The sequence below is a fragment of the Furipterus horrens genome, unplaced genomic scaffold (assembly GCF_987537825.1).
Source record: "Furipterus horrens unplaced genomic scaffold, mFurHor1.1.pri manual_scaffold_11, whole genome shotgun sequence".
Taxonomy (NCBI): Eukaryota; Metazoa; Chordata; class Mammalia; order Chiroptera; family Furipteridae; genus Furipterus; species Furipterus horrens.
In genome coordinates this window covers 4,735,731-4,761,570 of record NW_028327181.1, presented here as the reverse complement: position 1 = coordinate 4,761,570, position 25,840 = coordinate 4,735,731, and the positions used below count along the sequence as shown (strand labels likewise).

Sequence of the window (25,840 nt, the reverse complement as noted above, 5' to 3'; positions counted from 1 at the left end):
GATTCACCCGAGTCCCAGCGTCCCCATCCGCAAAGTGGGCTGACACCCAGCAACCCGGCCCAGAGTGACAGCGAGGGGTCAAGTCAAGCACGACCGACGCGGGCAAGAGGTCTCCGCACACCGCGGGTGCCCGGGGCAGTTCGCGGGCCTCGCGGGGCGGGAGCCCCCGCGCCGTCAGCCGACGTGGGCCGACTGCCATGCCTGCCGGGCACGCGAACGTGGGGCTGGCCGCAAACCCACCGATCGGCCTCCCGTGGAGGGAAGGCGGCCCCAGCCTCAGCGAGATGCGGTCCGCGGGGCTCCAGCCCGGCGCCGCCGCGCCAGTCACGTGGCCGCCACGCCAGCCGCTCGCGGCGCGCGCCTCTCTGCGCGTGCGTCGCCCTGCGGTCAGCGACGGCGGCCGGGAGGCGGAAGTGGAGGCGGCCGCGGCTCCGAGGGTCGTGAAGGGAGCTGCTGCGCTTAGGCGGCCGCTCGGCCTCTCAGCCCTCCTCGCAGCCGCTCCCGAGCCCGCCGGGGCCTGCGCCGGCAGCGCCTGCCCTATGAGTGTGTCACTGGTAGTCATCCGACTGGAGCTCGCGGAACACTCGCCCGTCCCCGCCGGCTTCGGCTTCAGCGCCGCGGGTGAGTGGCGCCGCCTCCCCGGGGAAGCTTGTCCTCCGCAAGTGCGGGACCGGGGAGAGGCCGCGGCGACGGCTCTTGCCCCAGGAAGAAGCTGAGGGGGCTGGTTTCTCCCTCGTTCCCTTCTTGAAGAGGCCTTCCCAGGTGTCGCCCGTGGGACGCCCTTGCCGGCCCCTCCCCCCGGGTGCCTCCCCACGGGCGCTGCGTTTAGACCTGGCGCGGCGCGTCTCCGCCCCGGGTTCGAGCCGAGTTCTGTAAGTAGCTTTGCGGGGGCAGGGACTGGGTTCCCGCCGGCGGCCCCCGGTTCAGCGAACTCGCGCCTCTTGGGGGAAAAACCGATATGCTCGGTGGTAATGGCTGTAGCGAGCGTCCGGGCCCTTCCTCCGTCCCAGCGCTGCGCGGTAGGCATTGCTTTGATCTGCGCGGTGCTTTCGGCGCGGGCGGGCGGGCGCCCCTTTTCACGAGCTGGGAGACTGAACCCCGTGACGGGATGGCTTGCCCACGGCTCTCTGGGGGTGGTGAGACTGGGATCCTAACTCGGAGGGCTGGGCTTGCGAGTCTGGAGCTCTTCCTTACCGGCCACAGGGCCTCCTCGGGCTGGGAACGCGGCCGTGGCTGTCCCTGGCCCCAGACGCTTACCTAACAATACCATTCACTCAGGAAGTACTTGCCGAGTGCTCCCTGTCTGCTGGAGCTTCAGTGGTGGGCGCAACAGGGCTGGCCTACGCCCTGTGAAACTTACATTAGGGTATTTCAGTCCAGTCTCCAAATGCCTTTTCCCTTTTTGTGTTTCATTAATTTAAGACAGTGATCGCAGGCTTGCATGGTATGAATCATGGCATGAGTCTTAACACAGGGTATTCAGGAAGACTACCCCTAAAGGTATTTGGGCGTCTTGTTTATTAATGATAATGACCTGATACCTTCTTTTTGGGCTCAGCACACAGTTGCACTATACTAGGTATCACAGAATGCTTGGTTCATCTGGATGTACTCACTGTCGGACCTTTACTCTCTTGAAATTGCTCTAAAGTGAATGAGCAGAACAGCCCTGCGTTTCTGAATTGGTTGCACCGGGTGTTTATTGCCTGCCTGCTGGGCACCGCAGGAGCCCCAGGAGTGAGCAAGATGGAGGAAAACAGCTGAGAGAGAAGGGAAACCCATCGGTGGATGCATTAAGGGTGGAGAGGAGCCCGTGTTATTATCAGGTATTAATCATTCATGTGTTCTTCAGCCGGGGAGATGTCTGATGAGGAGATCAAAAAGAAGACACTAGCTGCAGCTGCAGCCTGTTTGGAAGGGAAGTCACCAGGGGAGAAAGCAGGAGTCATACACCAGCATCTTGGTCGTCGAGAAATGACAGATGTGATCATTGAGACCATCAAGTCCAACCCAGGTATGCTCTCTAAAACCCCAGACTCTTTTGTAACATAAACCCCTGGTAGCCTGCTTTACACGTCAGTCAGTGAGCCCATGATGCTGACCTCTAGGATACTTTCATCTTTCACTGACTGTGCCTTACGTGGGAATGTCAAGCCACGTTTCATCTCTCCCAAATATTTCTCCTAAGTTAACCCTAACAAGCTGAGTTGACAACTCGAGTCAGTGAGAAGAGCTCTTGACCACCTAGGTCAGTGGCAGATGATGAATGAATCCAGATAAGCGTGTCGTACGTCCCCCTGTTCTGCCAGCTCACTCCAGCCGGGGCAGTGGATGTATATACACGTCCAGCATGGAGGTGGTCAGAACTGATAGGTCTGGTTTCCAAACTTAATAGCTCTGAGTGTTTGTCCCACTTACAAGGGCCTGATGTAAGGCACCTGCTTTGATGAGGGTACTGCCAAATGAAAGAGCCGTCCTTGAGTCTCCGGGGGTGGTAATGAGATTTTTATAGGGCAGAGAGCACTTTCAAGTTGAGATGCCCCCAAAACACGGCTCTTCTGTGACTATAGGTTTTAATGGAACACATTACAGTTTCTCTGTCAAAGTATATTCTTTTGACTCAAAATTTTAATTTCATTAGAATCCATAAGCATGTTTCCTATCAATTAATAACCTGCTGATTTTTTATTTGTGAAAGATGAGCTGAAAGCTACGGCAGAAGAAAGGAAGTCTTCAGAAGCATCCCCCGCTGCCCAGAGAAGTAAAGATCAGAGTAAAGAAAGTATAAGTGCTGCTCCTGAGTCTCCGTCCAAACAGCTTCCAGACCAGATTTCATTCTTCAGTGGAAATCCGTCAGTTGAAATAGTCCATGGTATCATGCATCTATATAAGACAAAGTAAGAAAACTCTTCCCTCCTGAGCTGGTCTAGGTTTTACTTTAGGGAAGAGAAGACTCTTTTGCCCTGAAGGGAAGTGGATAGTTTAAGCTTCAGAAGGATAGTACTTTCATATCTTTGTGTTAGAGAATTGTGAAATGTTTTACATTTGATGAATCTTGTAGATTGGGTCAGAGCTTCTCCTTATGAAAGAGACATGTAGATAGGCTTCCTAGGAAAATCATCCCTGAGAAGGCAGGCATGCAAGGGGGTTGGAAAACTGATAGAAAAGAACTATAAATGACCCGTAACATCACAGTAGTCTCATATCCCCACCAGATCTCTTTGAAAGAAACCAAGAAATCAGGTAATGGATTACAGTTTCATCATCTTTTTTTACCCTTTCCTGTGGTCCAAGCAAAGCTTACAGGAGACCAAAAGAAAGTAACCATCTGGCTAGATAATCTGTAAACTGGGCCATCAGCTCCTGGAATGATTGGTAGCTGATCTCTTTCAAGGCTGTCCTTGTCCTAACTTGTTTGCTAAACTCCTACGGGGAACAGGGAACACTCAGGTAGCCATTTGGAATGACAGTTGTTGAAGTGAGTTCGCAGCATTTCCAAAGCAAATTGCACTGTGGAAGGATTTCCCCCCCACCCCCTATTCTAGTTATTCCAGCCCGGCTATGCTTTCTGTAATGTGCAGAATGGTTCAGGAGTCTCTTTCTTATATTAGAGCTCTTTTCTCTTCTGTACCATTTAGAGAAGTCCATAGTCAGACTTGTGCTTCTAAGTTACATAACGAGAGATTATTTAAAAAGCTAATGAGAAAAAAACACAGACTGCATGTTGCCTAATGCAGATCTGTAACCATAACAAGCCTTTAACTATACATTTTAGTGGTGGGTGTGATGTAGAACATTTTGAAGCTTACCTCAAACATCATTGTCAGTATGTCTAAGGGATTCTGTGTTTGCCCACGTAGTGTGGATGTTCGGGTAAAATAATAGGCTGTTTAAATGGATTTGTGAAGTATTACAAGTTTTATTTTTTCCTGTTTTCTTGGACGTAAGAGTTGGTTAGTGTGTGAATTAACCATGCCTCGTGTATTCAGACAGTCTAATTCTTGTCTTACCAGTAAGATGACCTCCTTAAAAGAAGACGTGAGGCGCAGTGCCATGCTGTGTATTCTCACAGTCCCCGCTACAATGACCAGTCACGACCTTATGAAGTTTGTCGCCCCATTTAATGAAGTAATTGAACAGATGAAAATCATCAGAGACTCTACTCCAAATCAGTATATGGTGCTGATAAAGTTTAGTACACAGGTAAAAGTTAAGATATTAAAAATCTCTTTGCCATAGAAACTGTGTTTTTGAAACTATGATACTAGCTATGATTTACAATATTATGCACTTAAGATTCATACATAACTTCTAGGGTGTTGTAATTCTAGGAATATTTCTAAATTCATTAGCAGACACTCAATTCTAATTCATAAATCCGATTGGGTATGAAATATAGTGGGGGGGGGGTGTCTGATTATCCAATAGTAACTATTCCAGTAGAATAATAGTTTCCAAACTTTTAAAAGTTGACACTAATTGTTATGTGCCATTATAACTTTGTGCCTCTGCTGCTTTCATTCTCTTTTTAAAAGACATCTTTGGCACATTTTAGAAAATAAAGTCCTTTTTTTCTTTTTTCTTTTTTTTTTTTAAAGTTTGGTGGTGAAGGATTTTCCTCATATTCCTTGCAATATTAAAGATACTTTAGAATTCTGATTGGAAGTCACTGCAATAGAGAGACAAAAACACTGAAAGAGTGGTGATATTTTCAGTTTTTAAAATTACTTGTGCATTATAACATACTTGTTGATATAAGGTTTGTCATACGTTCCATTTCACTAGTTGCATTAAGCATATTTTCCATATTCCAATATTTCAGTTCAAAAGATGTTAAAAAGATATTATCTTGGTTTTACATGTTCATTTTTATGAGTATGCATACCATTATGAATATAAAAATGAAATAAGCTTTAGGTATTACCCAGGCTATTAAAGAGCTACCTTATCTGTAGGTTTCATTTCATTTGTTCTTTTAATAACCTGTTATATTTATTTATTCATTAATTTTGAAATGCAGCTTTGTCAAAAATTACTTGTATCGCGTCCTTGATAGACAGGCTTCCCGAGTTTGCCCCAGAAAAATAGTTCCAGTTTTCAGATTGACAGAAATGAGTGTGCCTGTAGGATCATCTCCCATTACCTCTGCCTGGTTGCCAAGCTTTGTGGGTGAAAAGAAGCCCGTGACTCAAAGCCCGCGTGTCATTGCCCTCTTCCTCGTTACAGAAATGCAGAGGTGACGGCGGTAGCAGCCGTGCACCGGCCCTGGGCAGGGGCATAAGAGCAGGGAGGCTTGGTTACGTGTGTACCTGTCCCGTGGCCCACAGAAAGAGAGCCTGCGTGTGGAGTTCTGTGTACAGGAGGGTGTACAGCACCCTACCATTGGAGAAGACATTTAAAACAAGTGTTTCAACTCTCCTGGAGGCTTGGACTTCAGAAATTGAAAATAGAAAAGCCCTTACGAGCCACTTTCACTGAGTGTCTAGCCCTTCCAGGGTCACCGAAAAAACTGCAGACAGTGAGCGAGTGGTGGCAGGTGTAACAGTGAGGAAAGTGGTGATACCATGCAGCCCGTGTGGACTGCTTGTTCTGTACATTCTCTGTGCTGTGCGCTTCTGTGCATGACCCGTTGGGGCCTCACTGCCCCCCTGTGCGGTAGACGAGGACTGTTGCTATCCTTGTTTTACAAACGAGGGGACTGACTGCACAGAAAGATCGGTGACTTGCTCAGGGTTCCGCAGCTAGAAATGCGGGACTGAGCTGGGGTTGAGCCCTCGCTTTCAATCCCCAGGGCATATCCCTCTTCCAGTAGGAGTGCGATGCGAGTGTGGGGAAAGGAAGATAGTCCCTGTCCGCAAGAAATCGTGTAATGGCGGTGATTTAGTGATCGCTTCTACTTAACAGTTAAGCCATTGCTTTTAAAGAATGGGGGGAGAAGCCATTTTAGGCTGCCTGTTCTTAGTATTAAAGAGACGTATTAGCCAAAAACTAGCTTTTAACATCTTGAAGTTAATGTGCTCTATACCCAGTACACAGGTTGCTTTCTGAAAGAAAGCCCCTCCCTTCCCCCGTTAAATATAACTATGCTCAGAACCGGTCATCCCGCCTCCGCTGTTTAGTTCCTTTTCATACTGAGAAAGCATAAACTGCCCTGGCTGGTGTGGCTCAGTTGGCTGGGTGTTGTCCTGCAAACTGAAAGGTCGCTGGTTAGATTCCCTGTTGGGGCACATTCCTGGGCTGCAGGTTCGGTCCCCAGTCAGGGAGTGAATGGAAGGCAGCCAGTCGATGCTTCTCCCCTCTCTTTCTCCTTCTCTTCCTCTTTCTCTCTCTAAAATCAAGAGAGAGAGAGAGGGAGGGAGGGAGAAGGGAGGAAGGAAGGAAGAATAATCAGTCCACGCTTGATTACATCCTCAGTGAAATTAAAAGCTGCTGGAAAGCTTACAAGCTTTTACTGTTAAGATTCAAAACCCCAGGAGGGCAGACCTGCAGGACAGTTTTCACCTGGTACGGACTTGTCTCCCTGGATGGGAACGACGTGGCGCTGCCTTCTGCAGCACACCCTCCTCACCGCCAGCAGCCTGTTTGCCTCGACAGGGCCAAAGCGCACAGCTCCCTGTGCTCGGGCTGCGGTCCCTGGGAGGGAAAGCCTCGGCCTCTCTGCCGCCTCCTGAAATTGCTGAATTTAAACACTGCAGTCATTTCTGTTACTTTCCACTAAGGCGAGTCTGGTCTAGAAGGTTGGGTTTACTTGTGTTCATATTCACAAGTGCACATGTGCCTTGGCAAGGGACTGTGTCTCCTAATTCCATCTGTCTCCTGCTCCAAGGGAAGGAGACTGTTAATATCTCAAAGGCTCGTTCATCTTGGTTTTGGTCAAGAGCTGCTTTTGGTATTATATTCCAGGTGGCTTAAAATCGCCTAACGGGATCCTTGTCTGTCATGTGTTATTATTATTTCCTTTATTGAAGAGAAGTAGTTAGTAACTTTTTACTCCATACCAGTTCCACTGGTCCTTTATTTTTTTACACATAGATGCTGACCTTTGGTTAGAAGACTGTTCCCTAACAATCGTCAGTTACGATGTGGTTCCAGGCTTTGCAAAAATAAGCGTTTACATTCAGCTACTGAGAAAGTGCTGACCAGAGGGGGAAAATATTGCTCACAGGGGAAATGTAGACCATTGTTGGCTGAATATTAAAATTATACTGGCTGTCAGCTTACCACACTTCAGCAGCTTCTGCTAGTTACAGTAAACGGTCATCTGTCAGGAAACTCTGTAGAGATGTAGAATGTTGACCTGTGAACCTGCTTCCTGCTTCCACAGATGTTACTTGTGGCTGCTCCTCTCTCTCAAGTGTAAGGTTGAAAAGCTGATGAAGAGAATAGTTGAAGCCATGCATCTTGAATATAAAGCACTTTTTCAGAATCTCTCTCTTAATCTTTTCCCTTTTCCCATTGGTGTGCCCAGGCCGATGCAGATAGTTTTTATATGGCATGCAATGGCCGCCAGTTCAACTCAATAGAAGATGATGTTTGCCAGCTGGTCTATGTGGAAAGGGCTGAAGTACTGAAATCTGAAGATGTGAGTATGAATACTTCTTATACTTGATATACATGTCAGAATGGTATAAAGTTGAGTGTTAAGATGTCTATGGAACTGTCCAGAATAGGCCAATCCACAGAGACAGAAAGTAGATTAATGGTTGCCAGAGGCTGCGGGAAGAGGAGAATGGAGAGTAGCTGCTGATGAGTACAGGATTTCTTTTTAGGGTGATAGATGTGTTCCAGAATTAGGTAGTGGTGATGGTTGCTCAGATTCGTGAATATACAAAAAAAAAAGAACCACTGAGTTGTACAGTCTGAACTGGTGAATTTTATCTCAATTTTTTAAAATCATCCAAAAATGTAAAAAAAAAAAAAAAAAGATATCTATATATTTTTTTAAGGATTTTATTTAAGAGGGGGAAGGGAGGGAGAAAGAGGGAGAGAAACATTGATGTGAGAGAGAAACACTGATTTGTTGCCTCTCACATGCTCCCAGCTGGGGACCTGGCCCACAACCTGGGCATGTGTCCTGACTGGGAATCGAACTGGTGACCTTTTGGTCTGCAGGATGATGCCCAACCCACTGAGCCACAACACTCAGCGCTATTATCTGTATTATTGAAATTGAGTCTTCAACTGTTCCAGATTGATGAAACATCACCTGGGTCCTAAAATAAGTGTTTTTGTTTTCAATATTAGCCCTTAATCCCCATCCTGCTTCTTGATTCTGTTTTGTATCAGTTTGTAATTGCTCTGATCTACCACCCTCCATGGGAACCTTTCCTACAATATGTGCTCACTCAAATCATTTGGTAAAATAGTAGATTTAGTTCTGTTATATTTTTAAGATTTCCTTTCTTCTAAAGTAGTCTTTATGTCTTGAAATCAACTTGATGGAAATAAGTTGTGATTACATTCTTTTCTCATTACATTAGGTAAAATAAAAATCAATAAGTGATAAAATCAGGCTTCCTTTGTGCCAGGTGCCTGAGGCCTCAGTTTTAGATTCTTTTCTGATGAACATGGCTTCTTGAGAGATTTCCTGTGGATACCTACTCTTTAGTGACTGGAGAGTCGTGTGGTTTTTCTCAGCAGGTCTTTATGTGTATGCCTCAATAATTTCTGCTCAATTTTTTCCCCCCATTAAAACATCTGGTTTCATTGAGTCAACCTAATTAATGAAGTAGCCAGGTGTCAAAATAGCCACAGTTTCTCATATTATAAGGATTCCACTCCTTGGAATTTCTCTGGCTGTGGCTCCACTTTGAAGTCCCGTCCGCCCCCAAAGATTGTAATTATTTCTTTTTAGACAGAGGGGAAGGGAGGGAGAAGGAGAACGATATGCAAGAGATCCATTGATTGGTTGCCTCTCGCTCGCCCCCAGCTGGGGATGTGGCTGCAGCCTTTCGGTTCACGGGCTGGCAGTCAGCCCACTGAGCCACCCCAGCCGGGGCATGGGGTCCTGCAGAGACATCGGGGAGTACTTTCTTGACCGAGCACATGGTGCTTTACCTCCTGACGTTGTGTCCAGAGGGATTTCCTGGTTTGTTCTTGGACTCTATTTTCTGTGGCTACTTTGAAAAATGTTTTTCCCCCAAGCACTTAATTCCTGTTCATCCCACAGGTGGCAGGGCTCAGGTCAAATCCTGCTGCCCCGGGTGTCTTTCTTGACCGCCTCCACCATTATGCCCCGTGTCACACGCTCTTACAGCCCCATGTACTTTACTGCTGTAGCGCTTGTGACTATCGGTGGTGATAACTTCTTTTAGGAAACTTGATTTTTGTCTCTCCTGGCTTTTAAACTCTATGAGGGTGGAGCTGATCTTGTTTTTTCAGATTCACTAAATCTGTTTTTGCTCACCCTTGTCCCACACTAAACAGCATTACGCTCACAGAGCAGGGACTTGATAAGTGTGTATTAAATCAATAAATAAATTTAAAAAATAAAACCAGCATTAATGTTATTATCACTTAATAGAAAATATTGTTTTTACTTTGTGAGAAAAATCATGCAGACCCATGCCTGCGCTGCTGCTGTTCTTCCCATGTGTCCTGTTACAATCACGGACCTTCACAGTTAGCGCGAGGAGTTCGGGAACATTTCGGTTCTTTGTTAAGGCTTTGGCAGCAGTCTGGGTCAGAGACCGTGAGCTCCGTGAAGGCAGGATCTCCGCCTGCCTTGTTTGCCTGCGCATGCCCAGCGCCAGCACTGTGCTGGGACGACAGGAGGCGCTCAGGCAGTGTTCACTACTTGAATGAAAACCTTACCGCTTTAGATTATTTGCCCACAACAATAATGTTGAGAGCATCCTGCCAGGAGTCAAAGGGCAGCGGAACACTATTCTTGAAAAGGGAGCCTGGGTGGGTGAGGAGCGAGACTTACGCGCGGTGTCCACCGCAGGGCGCCAGCCTCCCCGTGATGGACCTCACCGAGCTCCCCAAGTGCACGGTGTGTCTGGAGCGCATGGACGAGTCCGTGAACGGCATCCTCACCACGCTGTGCAACCACAGCTTCCACAGCCAGTGTCTGCAGCGCTGGGACGACACGACGTGAGTACGGGAGCCCGCCTCCCCCTGTCAGCGCCCGCTGGGACCCCTGCCGGGAGGTGAAGGGGCCCCCCGCCCACAAACGGACCGTTCCAAGTGCTTGACGGTTCCTATCCGGCGCCACAGCAGTGAGGCGGTCACGTGGAGGGGCCGCCCTTTTCTCTTTGCTTTCCCAAGTTCGTGTGGGAATCAGCGTTCTTAGCCCGGTTCCTCCCGAGTCGGTTGGGTCGGAGTCCCCGTGGGGTTTCCCAGGGCAGTACATGGAGTTCCCTGCACGCGCCGGAGAGTGGGGGGGAAGTGAGGCCTGGCTGTGCGGCTCTCACACTAAAGCCAGCGTCGGTCCGAAGTCTTGTTTCTTCCCTGCGCCGATGTCCCCCCTTTGTTCAGCGTTCTTACCGCTGGGCTCTGACAGCCTCGTACCTCAGGGCTCTCCCACTGGTGGCATGATGCACGGTGGTGGCTCAGGGGCCGGGGTGATGGCGGTCACCAAGTGTGATGGGGTGCACACAATGGCAGGACCCTCTGCTTCCTCGCGGGGCAGATGCCCTGTCTGCGGGGTCGCTTTGTGCAGGCGGGGACTGAGGTGGGCCCTCTACCTTTGCAAATTGCACTGCAGGTCTTAGCTGGAAAGGAAGGTCAGACCGTGGCCTCGTGGGCTTCCCAGTACAGAGAGGAAGACACGGAATCAAATAATCAAAACACAGGAGAAGGCCTGACCATAGCAGGTGTTTCAAAGGAGCGGCTCGTGCCTGGGGAGCTAGGCCCCGGCACAGCCAGGGCGGTCTGAGAAGGGACACCTCACGGAGGAGGAGGAGGAGGAGGAGGAGGAGGAGTTAACCAGGCGAAGAGGCCTCAGAGAAGGCAGTGCGGGGAGGGGTATGCACGGGCAGGGGAGGGTCACCTTCCAAAGCCCAGAAGTTGGGGGGGATGCAAGTCCACGGGGTCTGTTCTCCACCCCCCAGTGACCAGAGGGTGCCAGCTTTCCCAGGGCAGGGCCCCTGTGTGGCTCGTTCACTGCTGTGCCCCGCACCTCACAGGAGACCTGGTGCGTAGTGGCAGCGCAGAAAACAGCCTTGAGCGAGTAAACAAGCCCAGGGTTTTCAGGGCCTGCTCAGCTGGGAAAGAACCTCGCCCCGGTCTCATGGAGCCCTCAGTCAGTTCTGGGGGGGGGGGGGGGGGGGTGCTGTCCAGGTCTCAGTTTGCTGTGGAGAAAGCCACGCTGAGACTCGCACGTTCTGTCAGGTGTTTCTCTGCTGTCCTGTGTCCGTCTGCCGCTCCGTGGAAGGCCCGGCCACTTCTTCGTTCCCTGCCACTTTGGTTTTACTTTCAGTACGGGGTCACAGGCAGAGCCACAGCATGTAAAGTGGGAAGCCCGTCAGGGCCCAGCTCGTCCAGCCCCCCCATCTCAGAGGCTGCTGAGGCCCGGAAGTGATGGCCGGGAGGCCGAAAGCATCGCGGCCAGGGAATGCCCGGCCTGGGGACCTGGGCTGGGATTCAGCCTCGTGAGGGGGCGCGAAGCCGCTCCTTCAGCAGGCGGGGTTTGAGCCTCAGCATATGCACAGCGCAGCCGGGAGAGAATGGGACCCCGGTCCTCCTGAGAGGAGTCCGTTCTGCTGGGGGGCTTTACACATGCACAGAAGCGCACACAGGTCCAGGGAGAGGGCTGCAGAGGTGGAGACGGCTCCCCACCGAGGTGGTCAGGGAGGGCTGCGTGGAGGAGGCAGCATTGGCACCAGGTCTTGAAGGTTTTTTTGACACATGGAGATGTCAAGGAAGAGCATCTGGTAGGGTTTTCCCCATATGTCTCCTCAAGAAAATAAGACAACTCAAAATTATTTTTGAAGGCAAAGGCAGGAAGAATTGAATAAACTGTTAATTATTTTGTAATAGAAGAGATGGTACATCATAGAGTGTTGTATCGTACAAATACGTTTATTTTTTCTGCCTTTTTTCCTTTTTGTTCTCAGGATCATACTTACATTTCAGAAAGACCATTCTGCCACAGTTCAGAATTAATTTGTTTTCTTTCTTTCTTATTTTACTTATTTTTATTTTGAGAGTACGTTTATAAAAGCTGGGGACAGTGAAACAAGGAAAGGCTTAGAACAGAAGCACAACAGGCGGAAGCCGCAGCGGGGCTGCTGCCAGCTCGCCAGACAGTCGGAGGAGAGGGGCCTTGGGGACACGGTCAGGGCCTGAGCCCTGGACCAGCTGCCGCTGCCCGCTGCTGCCCTGGTTGCCAGCCTCATGGGGGCCCTTAGGAGAAGCGCGCCTGTGGGGGAAGGAGAGGGGCTGAGAAAGGGGCGGGCGTGCTCCTGGGAGGGAGAGTGTGCTCAGTCGGTTTTTGTGTCCAACCACCGCTGCTGCCGCACAGACCAAAGCAACGGCAGAGGCCTCGTTTCTGCCTTTGACAGGACACCTGCTGCTTACCGGCTGCCATTTTGTTATTTATTCAGGTTGTCTTCTGTCTGCTCTTCTTAGGAAAGATACTCTTTTTTTTTTTCTTTCTTTTTTTTTTTAAGTAGAGGAAGGGAGGGAGAAAGAGAGGGAGAGAGACATCACTGTGTGGTTGCCTCTTTGCGCCCCCAACCCAGGACCCAGCCCTTAACCCAGGCCGGTGCCCTGACTGGGAATCGAACCAGCGACCCTTTGGTTCGCAGGCCGGCGCTTTATCCACTGAGCCACGGGGCAGAAACATAGACTCTTTATCTGTGATAAGAACTCTGTGTTCTTCCTACTCATTTTCTTTTCTTGGTTTTATTTACGCAGTTGGGTAACAAACTGGTATTAGTTGTATTTTGAACATTCTTTTTTGATACCAATTCAGTTAATTTCAACTATAACTTGTATCATTTTTGCCCATTTGACAAAAATATTAATGGTTGGTATTTAATTCAGTTACTTTGTCTTGAAGATAATAGAAAAGGGTTAATGGCTTTTTTTCAACACCCCTTTTTTCATCTTTATTGAAGTGTAATTGACAGTCAGAAATTAAATGTTTAAAGAGTATGACTCGATGACCCAGTATATGTATACGCTGTGAAATGTTCATACCTTTACCATTTCCCTTTTTTCTTTCCTTCCTTTTTTCTCTCTCTTTTTTTGGGGGGTGGGTGGGTGGGTAAGAACACCCAGGATCTACCCTCCCAGCAAATTTTAAGTGCACAGTACAGTATTAGGTATGAACTGTCACAGTGATGTACACCAGTGCTGCAGAACTTACTTATCTTACATAACTGAACTTTGTACCCCTTGACATCTTTCTATTTTCCCCTCACCGCCAGGTCCTGGTAACCACTTTTCTACTCTGTGTATCTATGAGTTTGGATCCAGTGCTATTTTTATTGGCTTTTTGTAAATCGAAATTTGAGTACTCAGAGAGCACTGGTATCTGCTTCCACATGATGTTCATTGTATGGAAAAATGTCATGTGCATTTCAGGAAATAGATCAACTTTTCTTTTCCCTTTGGTGAAATTTACTGGAGATTTTAGTTCCAGCTCTTAGGAGCAATCTTGAGAGGACAGGGTACATTTTAAATGATTTAAACCTTTGGGTAGTGGAGAGAAACTAGATTGTTTGAAGTAAAAATACCTTATGGATAACCAGATGTAAAACAAAGTTAATAATTTGTCTCAAATCCCTAATCCTAACCTGGAGATATTTGGTTCTTTGATTATGTAAGCATTAGACAGGAGAGTGGGGAAAGATATGACGTGACAGGTTTCTCTCTTTTCCTCTGCTTTATCACGATCTTGTATTTTTTCATTTTGTTCACAAATAGCTTGGGAAGTGTATTTTGAGTGATATTTTTAGTTGTGATAAAATTAATTGAGGGAGGATTTAAAATTCGGTTTTGATTTTTGGATTGTGCAACAGCTGCTCTGATCTAATCTGTATCATTACCTTCTGGCGTCCTGCCCAGGTGCCCTGTGTGCCGGTGCTGTCAGACCCCGGAGCCCGTAGAGGAGAACAGGTGTTTTGAGTGTGGAGTTCAGGAAGTAAGTAACGGGCGGGGGGAAACGTGACCGAGCCCAGCGTTACTTCTTCTGCCCTGCAGGGCTTCAATTCTTGTAGATTCTTTTTTGAGACTGATTTTTTTTCTTTTTGTCTAGTGTCAGGTAAGAAATATAACTACAAAAAATTATTTGGTTTTTAAGCAAAATACTTTATGCTTTTATTCTTTGTTCTTTTAAAAAGCCTGCACTTTTATTGATAATTTATGAATTTTTTCCATGCTATTTACATAGAATTCCTTTAACATCAGAGCAAGAAATCCTTTAACATCAGAGCAAGAAAATGATTGATCCATAAAAGCATACTTGCTTGTTGGGTTTTAGACATATATTTATTTAAAACTCATAGACACAACTTAAATCTTATTCTGTGTCGGCCCCCTTTCTACCATGAGTGGGGCAGGTCATGTATTTTTATATCAGTAAGATGTGAATCTTCTTCCTGGCAGAACCTGTGGATTTGTTTAATATGTGGCCACATAGGATGTGGGCGGTACGTGAGCCGACACGCTTACAAGCACTTTGAGGAGACCCAGCACACGTACGCCATGCAGCTGACCAACCATCGGGTCTGGGACTATGCTGGAGGTGAACACCACTCTCATTCTGTCACTTGGGCTCGTTTTGTATGAAAAGTCCTCCTTCAGAACCTCTCCACTTTCTCTCACAGCCGGAGATCTTCCCCGACGGCTGTAGAAACCCGAGCACTGCAGGGCACGGGCACTGTTTCCTACGAATGGCCCGAGCTGCTGTTACAAAGAGAGTTAATGCTTCCCCTCGTGCCCTCTCCCTCTTTTTTAAAATTCAGATGATTTGGACCCCTTTTAAAGAAATACTGCAATTTAGATCTATAAAAACAAAAGGTTTTGTCAGTTAAAAGAGTATAGCGACCCTTTCATTCTGAGAAACATGCCTTGGTTGACTACTTCTTTTCTTTAGATAATTATGTCCATCGATTGGTTGCAAGTAAAACAGATGGAAAAATAGTACAGTATGAATGTGAGGGTGATACCTGCCAGGAAGAGAAAATAGATGCCTTACAGTTAGAGGTAAGACACATTATTAGTAATTACTAAATAGCTATTTCTACCACTTTTTACTATTCTAACTTGAATGGTGTTTTGGGCTTTTAATTTTACCATTTACTCTGCAGATCAGCTTATTAAAAAATTTTATTACTGCTGTGAAGGATTATTAAAATATTTTATTTTCATTTTCTTCTTTGAAAGTCAAAGTTTCATTGTGCCTTATTTTCAATGTGATGTTCCAAGTTGTCTCAAGTTCAGCATTAAGATGTCTTCTGTAGCGGCTGTGAAACCGGAAGTTAAGAATCTTCTTGTTGGCATCATAGTAGCAGTTGGAAACTGAGCAGACTTGGTCAGAATGAGGAAACCCCAACAGTGTCTTCCATGCCTGAGGAGCTTTTCCCTATAGATGGGCTGGCATTTTGTGAATTAGAGACTTCTACATACAAGTGTATACTCAAATTTTATATTTTCTGAATTTGACATTTATATCCATAAAGCCATTTTGGGGTATTTATATGTTTGAAGAAACAACAAAATTAGCACAATCCGATTTTTCTCCATAGCAGGAAATACCATCTACTTATAGAAGTGATGTGTAAATTTTATGTTAATGAGGGAGGAGTTTAACACAACTCCTGTTTTATATAAATTTCAAAATGATTGTTTTAAAAACAAATATCTCAACCTTGGGAGGAAATAGACATTTGAAAACTTGCTCATCTCCAGGCTTTTAAGTTCTGATAGATCAATAGAGTGGCCTAAAATGATAATACCATTGATAAATTGTATTGATATGACTGAAGTTCAGACCTTCTACATTAAGTATTTAGAATAAGTGGCGCTTCCGCCATGACTGTAAGTCCACTCAGTGAGTATTTACTGAGGGCCGCCGTCCGTAGGCCACTCTTTCCTGCCGGCGGGGACGCAGCGTCACACGAGCCCCCTGCCTCGTGGAGCGTTCCTTCTGGTGACACACACACCTTCTCCCGACCGTCCGTTCCCTCTGCTGCACTCTCAGTCCCCTCTCTAGCCTCCTAGCACAGCCCTTCCAGAACGCAGGCGTGATCTGCCACTCCTTGGTGCCCCAGAGCCTTCTAGAGGCCCCATTTCTCCGCAGCCTGCACTGCAGCCTCCTTGGTGTCCCCGCCGCTCACGTCCAGGTCCAGCGGGGCCCTGGAATCACACCTCCCTCTGTACCTGCCTCCTCCTCCTGTCTGTTAGGGAGCCCTTTCCGGTCTCTTTTCCAGAAGCCCTACCATGTCCCACTATCAGAAGCCGTCTCCCCTTTGCCTGCAGTTACACAGCGCTGTTCATTCATCCGTGTGGTCGGGCAGCGTGTCCTGGGCACTGAGGGGACAGACGTAATGATATGACCCTTGCTTTCAAAGGAACACAGGCAGGTAAACCATTGATTAAGTGCCAGTGTTGTGAGTACTCTAAATGATAGGCACAGTGCCCAGGGCATGAGAAGGGGCGCTTCGCCCAAGGCTGGGAGAGACGGGGACAGCTTCCTGCGGAGGGCGGGGCTGATGAGGAGTAGTGGATGGATGAGCTGATTTGAGTTACACTTTGACTTAAAAACCATGTGGTTCTTCTTAAAATCAGCTTGAATAGGAACGTATGTTTTTTTGCTCTGCCTTCTCTGTCCCTGACTAGATCATAAGCCCCAGGAGGCCAGGAGTACAATTGTGGTTCAGTGAGCAGCATGGAACCAAGGTGTAATGTGTATTTTGATGGTTACTCTGCTTTTCTGTAGGTCATTAAAAGTCAGGTTTTAATTGGATTTCAGAGACTGACAACAGTGACTTGTGTTTTGTTGTTTATTCTCCATGTTTCCAGTACTCCTATTTACTGACGAGCCAGCTGGAATCTCAGCGAATCTACTGGGAAAACAAGATCGTTCGGATCGAGAAGGACACAGCAGAAGAAGTAAGTTTCTGGTTTAGTGACTGCTGAAATGCCACACGGCAGGGCATCGGCTGTCCGGGGAGAAAAAGGCAGGTACAGGGACAAAGGAATCTTAAGAGTCCCTCCTCAGGCCGATCGGCAGGTAGAGAACTGTTTTGCCTCTAAAAAGAAATCTTTCTTATGCGTATGTCAGTTACGTATCAGTAAGGCTGGAGCCAGGGGAAGAAAAAGGAAGACAAGAATTTGGGATTGTTTGGCTCGCCCCAGTAGCCTGCCTCTAGACCAGGGTTCCAGAGGGGCGCGGTGAGCACCTCGGTTGTCATCGTATTGGAGGCTTAGCCGGTGTCTGGGAATAAGCACTTCTAGGCTCTGAGAGAATGAAATCAGCGAGAAAGAGGCAGGAACGGAAAGGAAGAGACAAAACCGCTCTATTGCAAATGCAGTCAACTAAGGGTAATTTAAGGAGGGGAGGGAAGCAGATACATAGTCTCACCTAGGTTTACCAAATCAGGAAGAATAGATTAGAATCTTATTGTATGCCGAGCTCTAGACGATATCACGTTAAGGAAGAAATAAAATACCTGGCATGTACCCTTAAAAAAAAAAAAAAGGGAAAAGGGAACCTTGGATTTAAAGGCTTCCGTATTTTCAGGTTTGGGGCGTTGTTTGTTGCCTTCAGGAGTGTTTTCTAGTGCCTTGTGTAATTCTATTCAAAAAATAGAAGTATGTACGTGAGGGTTTGTAATTTGAGTCAGCCAGTTGGTTTGTCAACTTGGGAACAGCTGCTTTGGGGAGCTGAGCACGGGCCTCTGGGGCAACGAGATGTCACTTGGGAGTTGATGGGAACAAAATTGGGCAGAAAGGCTGGAGCTTCAGTGGTCACTGTGGTTCCTTATTGGTCTAAGGCAGCGATTTTCACCCTGTGCGCCACAAGGATTTTTAAAACTTGCAATACCTGACTATTTAGTCAGGGGCACTGACCTCTTTTCCCCTAGATTGTCAAATAAAAACTGACGACAGCCAGCGCAGCACCAGCCGTCTGGGGTGAACGAATCAAATTGTATCTTTTTTGTTTTTGTCAGATCAGCAAAAAATATATTTTTTGGTGTTTAGCAGAATTTTAGCAGTTTGTGTACCATGAGATGAAAAGGGTTGAAAATCACTGGTCTAGGGCAATGGTTTTCAGATTTTAACAAAGATACCACTTTTTTAAAAAAGATGCCATTCACTACTCCAACCCTTAAAAGAGAAAAGTGGTGTGATTTTGCTGGAGGGCCCAGAGCTCCACCCGCTTGGGCTTGGTCCTCCCCTTGTCTCTGGCGTGTACAGGGAACCCCAAAGGCTCCAAAGGGCGAGTCTGAAAACCCGTGAGCACCGGAGGATTCATGTAGAATCGGGATCCTAGGAACCATTTTCTGGGCCTGCAGACAGGGTTCATAATTCATTGATTCTCTTAGTATTAAAGGCTTGGGAACTTTTTACCTGATAACTTTTTGGACCCCCACCAGTAACTGGGACTTCAGGTGGGACGGCAGGCTCGGTCGTGGGGCTCACCTCCGAGCAGGACTGTCCCGGAGCTCAACAGGCGGGGCCGAGCCCTCGCTTCTGGGTGTGGCCACAAATGAGGGGAGACCAAGTTTTTAAAAATAAGGCTTGCCCAGTTTGTGTGGCTCGGTTGGAGAATCAGCCCGTAACTGAGAGGCTGCAGGTTCAGTTCCTGGTCAGGGCACATCCTAGGTTGCAGATTTGACCTTCAGTCCCCGATCACCTGTTCGGTGCAGATGGGAGGCAGCCAATCTGTGCTGCTCTCTCCTTTCCTCTCCCTCAACCCCCGAAAGCAGTGGGAAAATGTCCTCAGCTGAGGATAGAAATAAAATAATAAGGCTTAACAGGGGCTTTAGAATGATCTTTAGTTAAAAGTTCTTGATGAAATTCTTATAAGAACCTTCTAAGCAATGGAAATGCCTTTCCAGAGGCGCTCGGGTTCTGAATAGGGCTTGATTGGAGCACGTGGGGCGTGGCTGCGTCTCTGACCCGCGCTCGGGAGAGAGAGCGCCAGTCGCTGCCGCTTGTGTCACCTGCTGGGCTCCGGGGCGGGGGCGGGGGGGGGGGGCGAGGAGCACTGGCAGCCCGAGCAGCCTCCCTGCCGGGCTTTCCCGTGGGCCGCAGCAGCGTGACCACCTCAAGTGCTTCATGCAGACGCGCAAAGAACTAAGCTCAGGGTTCTCTGCCTTGTTTTTTTTAAACAATTTTTTAAAGGTTTTATTTCTTTTTAGAGAGGAAAAGGGAAGGGAAAAGAGAGAAACATTGGCTGCCTCTCCCACACCCCAAACTGGGGACCCAGCCTGCAATCCAGGCGTGTGCCCGGACTTGGAATCGAACCGGATTTACGATTCTTTAGGTTTAACTGCATGCTCTAACACATGCCCATGAAAAGTCAAGTGACAGGGAAGCTAAAAACTGCAGCTTGTGTTTACATTTAGGTAGGGTAAGATGGAGACAAGGGCAGCCATAAACGAAAAGCTTGGAGGGCTTGAAAAGGATGTTTTGTTTTCTAATGTTGTTCACCACGAGGTGAAGAATGACGAAACCCTCCGTACCTGCCCTGGCCTCCTTTGGACCAGTCCTCTGTCCGTTGGCACCTCCAGCGGTAGAGCACGTGCGGGGATTAACAGTAACCGACCGACTGTGGTGTCACTGACAGATACTCTTCTTCTTGGGCTTGTAAAAAGTTAGTGTGGGGGAGGGGAGGAGATGAAGGTCGAATTCATTGTGAACTTCAATTATAACACTGTTCCTGTCCCCCAGGTGCCTTAGGTAGTCCATTTATGATAGCACGTGAGCAGTCTGTTCTTAGGAAGTTCATACCCACTGACGGCGCTTAGTTTCACAGGGCCATGCATGAAGCACATAGACTAGCCGTCAGGACAAGTGAGTTCCCCTCAAGACACTGCTTTTCTCTTTGAACCTCTAGAACCTTGTTATCCGTTGTTTTCCAGCCGTGGACTGTGAAATGAGTTCGATGGCTCACAACTGGCATTTTTATTAAATAGAGTAGGACAGGTGTAACATACCAGTGTATCGCACTGAATACTGGTTTGTGGAGCTCCTGTGGCGTGTGTGTGTGTGTGTGTGTTTACTGAATGTTTCTTACTTTGGGCTAATGGACAGAAATGTTTTTAAAAGCACTAATTTAAACCATGGTAACATTCATCTGTAGCAATATTAAAAAGCTTTTTGGGGTTACTTGGTATTTTTCATTCTGATTTAAATGTGTTTGGCTTAAGTGTCTTTAGTGATCAAAATATTACAATTTGATTCCATTTCTGACCTTTCCAATTTCCCTAAACAGGAGCCGGTTTAGGAGAAAATGTCAAAAGGATCTAATGGTCTTCTATTTTAAAGCGATATTGAGGAGAAAATGACTGCCAGACTAGAATTAAAGCAATTTTAAAGCTATTTTTATGACATAGAAAAACTTAACAGACATCTCCCTTTAATAGCATGTTTTTCCTACTTAATGGTAATTGGCTATAAAGTTAATTTCTCCAAAGAAGTTATTTTCTTATTATTAAAAAAGGGAGTGAAGTGGGGAGCAGTGCCTTTAGAGACCTGCTAGAGAGGCCGTATGGCGAATTTTGAAAAGAGAGTATTGACCCTGGCCGGCTAACTCAATTGATGGGAGTGTCGTCCTGATACGCCAAGGTTGCAGGTTCGATCTCCGGTCAGGGCACATACAAGAAACAGCCAATGAATGCATAAATGAGTGGAACAACAAACTGATTTTTTTTTCCCCTCTCTCTCTTTCAAATTGAAAAAAGAAACCGATCTCTGTTTGCTTTTTCAGATTAACAACATGAAGACCAAATTTAAAGAAACAATTGAGAAATGTGATAATCTGGAGCACAGACTCAATGATCTTCTAAAAGAAAAGCAGTCTGTGGAAAGAAAGTAAGTATAATCTGTCTATTCTTTAAAATAGGTATTTTATTGTAACAGATAATTATGTAAACAGGTAATTTTCTTCATTCCTAATGAAATACCCATTTTCAAGTGTATCACCAGGTATTTAGGAGTCTACGTATATGTCGAGCCAGCTCACTGATTTGCCGTTTATTAAAAAACACGGTGTGTCATGCCAGGTGGATGCCATGTGGAATGCAGTGTTCCCTCCTGATATCTGTATGCCTGTGGTATGCACAAATATTTTCCCCTTTTGCCCGTAGCAAGCAGTTTGCTAGTGCCCAAAGCCATGGTGGCCGAGAAATGGCAGTTAGGAAAGAGCCTGTGTCTGAGTTGGAGGTAGCATGTTTTTGGACCTCGGACGAAAATTGAAGGCCAGAGATTAAACGGGGAGCAAAAACTCATGAAGCGCAAGGCAAGACCATACTTCTTCTCCTGCTATGTGGGAAGTTAGTTCCTGCTGATTGAAATCACCTTTCTGGTTTAAGTTATACTCACAAAAACAACTGGATTTTTACCTCTAGGCAAATGGATAAAAATAAGGGGGATAATTGTTCCTTAAAAAGGTTTTATTTTTTTAATAGACCCTTTATCTTGGAGTACATTTAGATTTACAGAGATTACACAGTTAGCACAGAGTTCCCAATTACCCTTCATGTGTCTCCCCTGTTGTTAGAAGTAGAATATTTTTTAAAACATTTACAAAATTTATTTTTAGAGAGAGGGGAAGGGAAGGGAAAAAGCGAGAGAAACATCAATTGGTTGCCTCTCACAGCCCCTCCCCACCCGCCCGAACCAGGGACCTGGCCCACAACCCAGGCCTGTGCCCTGACCAGGAATCGAACCAGTGACCTTTTGGTTTGCAGGACGACACCCAACCAACCGAGCCACACGAGTCAGGGCAGAAGGTAGACTTTTTTAAAAATAGTTTTTTGTACGTGTATGGTAAAATCTATATAGCATAAAATTTTCTGTTTTACCATTTTTAAGTGTATGTGTTCCGGCATGAAGTACATTCACAGTGTTCTGCGGTCACCACTGTTTCCACAATTTCTCATCACCCCAAACAGAAACTCTCCAGCAAAGGTTTTTTAAAAACTGTTATAAAAACCACTACAATAGTAGAAATAAAAATAAAAAATCCTTCTATACTTCTACCACCCTAACAAATTGAACTGTGTTAAAAGATTAAAAAGTTAAAAACTGGACATTTTCCTAGAACCTGGTGACTGGAGGTACTATTATTAATGATACCAGTGAGTATTTATTCTTAACAGATCTTTTGCTGTGCCTGTATAACCATATCACATACATATTATTTTCCACAAAATTAGAAGAATATTAGATATTCTGTTTTGTTAAATATTCTCTTTTGAAGATTTTGTTTTCCATGGTGGCACATTTAGCTCTATCTTGAGCTTCACGATGGCTGCGTGGTACTCCATGATGTGGGGGTCCCACAGGAATTTCAGGCTGTCCCAGGGCTAACGCTACTGTAAACAGTGTTGCAGTGAACACCTTCATGGGTCTTCCAGCGCGGTCCTGAGTGTATCTCTTTTATAGGGTGTTCCTACAAGTAGCGCAGCTATGTCAAAGGGCACGCGAAATTATGACTTTATAGTGACCCTCAGTTTGACTTTAAGAGTTTGTACCATTCCCCACTCCAGTGCCCTGTGTGGGCGTGCCTCCTCCCAGGTGTGAGCTCTTTGGCATTCTGACACATAAAAGTGGGGTCTTAATTTGTGGTTCTTCGCTTGTGAGTAAGGTTGGGGATCAAGAATAAGGGTGCTCCCCGTTCTTGAAAATCCTTCCCCAATAAACGCAGTGAGGTCAGATCACTTGACTCCAAGATTGTCACTTTTCCTCATAACTTGTCATTGCTGTCCTCTCTACAGCCACCTGTTTAACCACTGGCTTCAAAACAGAGAAGCAGTTTTACCATGAATCACAGAATCGTTTTTGCTGTGGAAAAATTTCTGTGCTTAAAAAAGGAAAATCATCTTGAAGCTCTACTTGGGTTAACTAGAGCAAAATTCTTTGTGTAGCTGTTGCAATGGCGGCCAACCAGTCTCCCTGAACAGGGAGGGAGGAGTCCTCCCTAAATGGGTTCTGCGGTCACAGCTCCTCTTTTCAGTCCCAGAGCAGAAAGGGGACTGTGTGAGCAAATGAAAAACTGTGCTTTTGTCTCCCTTTGTTTTGCAAAAGGTGCACTCAACTCAGCACAAAAGTAGCCAAACTCACCACAGAGCTCAAAGAAGAGCAGGAAATGAACAAGTGTTTGCGAGCCAATCAGGTTCTCCTGCAGAACAAGCTGAAGGAGGAGGAGAGGGTTTTGAAGGAGACCTGTGACCAGAAGGATCTGCAGATCACTGAGATCCAGGAACAGCTGCGTGACGTCATGTTCTACCTGGAGGCCCAGCAGAAGATCAACCACCTGCCTGCTGAGACCCGACAGGAAATCCAGGACGGACAGATCAATATTCCCATGGCTTCAGCCTCAAGCCCCTCCTCTTCTGGGGGCAGTGGGAAGCTGCCTTCCAGGAAGGGCCGCGGCAAGAGGGGCAAGTGACCTGCATAGAAACAGGTGTCCCCGAGACTGTTGTCCCGGCCCCAGCGCAAGTGTGCTGGGGCTTAAGTGTAAGGGTGGGCCCTAATAAGTACAAATGAGGCTCAAGCTGCAGTTGTTTGGATCTTTTCGTTTGCTAGTGTTTGGTGTGGTGAATGCAGAGGGTTGATGGCCAGGAGAACTGATGGGAAGGGGCAGTGTTTGAAAAGGTGGCTGCTTTTTTCAGCCTAACAGTTCACTAACCTCGGACAGTCTAATGACCATCTAGCCTTCCTACTTGACAGATGCCCCAGATTTGCTGTGCATTTTTCTGTTGAGTTTACTGAGCTGGTGTTTTTGACCTTCAGTTCCAGGATTGATAGGTACCCATCAGTAAAGCATCACACCTCCCTGAGGTCATTGCAGCTGCCTTAGAGCAAGAGGTTCGCCTTGGCTACTGAGGGTTTATGAAAATTCCCGAGCATTAGTCTCATATTATTGTCATCGCTCCCTGCCTCTGGGGAGCTGAAGGACTGGGTGAATGTTATATGAAAAGAGGCTGGGCCTGTAAAGCAGGCACTGGCTGGTCTCCAGCAGCCATATCTCCTTGCTCTAGGGCTAGCCAGGAAAAACAAACAACCCGGGGCAGACTGGGTAGGCCCAGTGTAGGAAGAATGGTGGTGTTTCTATTTTGTTTATTTTTGATGACTCTCCACCTCCCGATGAACCTCAAATAAGGAGAAGGCTTCATGGTAACTCCAAGACTCAAATCTCAGAGTGCATTTCCTAGCATCTAGCAAGAATGAGCAGGCGGATTTATCATCCATGTGAAAATGTAGAGTGAGGCCTCTGACTAGCTGACTGTGTGTTTTGCTGGGATCAGTATTTTTTGAATGTTTACAAAAGATTGGGCTGCATGTTCAGGTTGCGGCTAGAGGGAGCTTGGGCAGATTTTCAATTATGCTTTCAAGCTATAACCAAAGGCTGTTTCTAAATCCGAAAATAAGAATTTTAACAGAGCCCCCTTTAAAACAGTCATGTAATGCTTGTTGTGGGCCAACAAGAAGGGCTGTGTACTTTCGCTAGAAGCATAAATGTCAAATAATTCATAATACGCAGTACTGAGCAAAATTAAAGTAAGAGCCATTGGAATTTAGCTTCCAAAAGAGGTAAGCTGAATAGGTTACCAAAACATACTGCTAAATGAGGAGTTTGTTTTCTGCTTTATAATTAGCCAAAGTTCAAATTAGCACATTTCAGAATCGTTTAGCCTACGGTTAGGCCTCATCCCCTCGGACGTAAATGACTTACAAGTTACTTGTTAGCACACCAACTATCACTAATCACCCCCCATAGCTGTGGGATGTGCTACAGCATTTCCCGGAGGACCTTGCCTGTAACTTTGCAAAATGAATGTACGTAGTGAGACGTTGTCAAGTCTTACTTAGGGCAGAGCAGCTGTACGTCCCCCTGGACTTACCAGATATCACAGATGTCTTAGAACAGGAGTGGGGATGTGAAGCATAACCTAATTCTCTTTCCTATAAAGATTATATTTTATTTAAAATCTATTTTTACACTAGTTAGAGTGCTGCTTTTTTGGCCAAGTACTTGTCTTGCATGTCTGACCTTGCAGAAGCTGGGGTGGATCAGAGCATACTAATGAAGAGAATTAGAAGTGGTTTACAAAGCTTGCTCCCTGCTCAGTTCTCCATGATCACCTCCGTCAGGCAGCTCTGCCACCAGCTGGGAGAACGCAGACTTTCTCTGCGGGTGGGGTAACTGTTCGGGAAGGGTGTACCCAGAGGGTTGAGCAAATAGGCAGATGTTTCCAAACTGCTTGAAGGTTTCTTAAAAATGTTGCAGAAAAGAAAAATCTTAAGATACGTAAAGAAAATTTTTTGAAAAACCAGTTAAAGAGTTCTGTTTGAATTTGACAAAATTACATAAGATAGAAGCTTTCGGCGTTTTTTTCAGGGTGGAAATGAACCACTTAACATACCCGTACTACCTTGAACAGTGAAATTGCATTAAAGTAACCAAACTTTGAAATGACTGTTTCATGTGATATTTGTGTCTCTGATTGACATTTACTTGGGAGCTTGTATCTAAACCTGGGGAAGTGTCAGTGGCCTGGATTTCAACCTTGCAACATTGTAGCAAGCAGCTAAATTATATTCATCTTTCTGCCCCTTTGCTCCAACGTCCCTAACTAATAAGAACCTGAACAGATACAGATGAGGAAAAATTATTTTAATTTGGAGGCTTGGGGTAGGAGAAGACCCAGGC

At 46.4% G+C, this 25,840-nt stretch overlaps 1 protein-coding gene across 2 annotated transcripts; it reads left to right on the top strand.

Annotated features, from left to right (window-relative positions):
• Positions 1–396: 396 nt before the first annotated feature.
• BRAP (BRCA1 associated protein) lies at positions 397–25,603 on the top strand. Of its 2 annotated transcripts, XM_090291079.1 has the most exons (13): positions 397–621; positions 1,853–2,014; positions 2,699–2,897; positions 4,014–4,203; positions 7,469–7,582; positions 9,947–10,095; positions 14,017–14,092; positions 14,557–14,695; positions 15,047–15,156; positions 16,383–16,457; positions 16,975–17,064; positions 20,891–20,994; positions 23,212–25,603. In XM_090291079.1, exons 1-13 carry the CDS (start codon positions 540–542, stop codon positions 23,573–23,575), a joined length of 1,854 nt encoding a protein of 617 aa, XP_090147205.1. In that variant the 5' UTR covers positions 397–539; the 3' UTR covers positions 23,576–25,603. The 2 variants fall into 2 exon arrangements, with proteins under 2 accessions (XP_090147205.1, XP_090147204.1); XM_090291078.1 differs by lacking the exon at positions 16,383–16,457.
• The last annotated feature ends 237 nt before the right edge of the window (positions 25,604–25,840 follow it).

Bases quoted from the DNA above. Each gene is read 5' to 3' on its own strand.
- BRAP (XM_090291079.1), top strand. From the start codon at position 540: ATGAGTGTGTCACTGGTAGTCATCCGACTGGAGCTCGCGGAACACTCG. The intron at 10,096-14,016 runs GTGAGTACGGGA...CGTCCTGCCCAG, and splicing joins CAGCGCTGGGACGACACGAC to GTGCCCTGTGTGCCGGTGCT. The intron at 16,458-16,974 runs GTGGTCGGGCAG...CCATGTTTCCAG, and splicing joins AGCGCTGTTCATTCATCCGT to TACTCCTATTTACTGACGAG.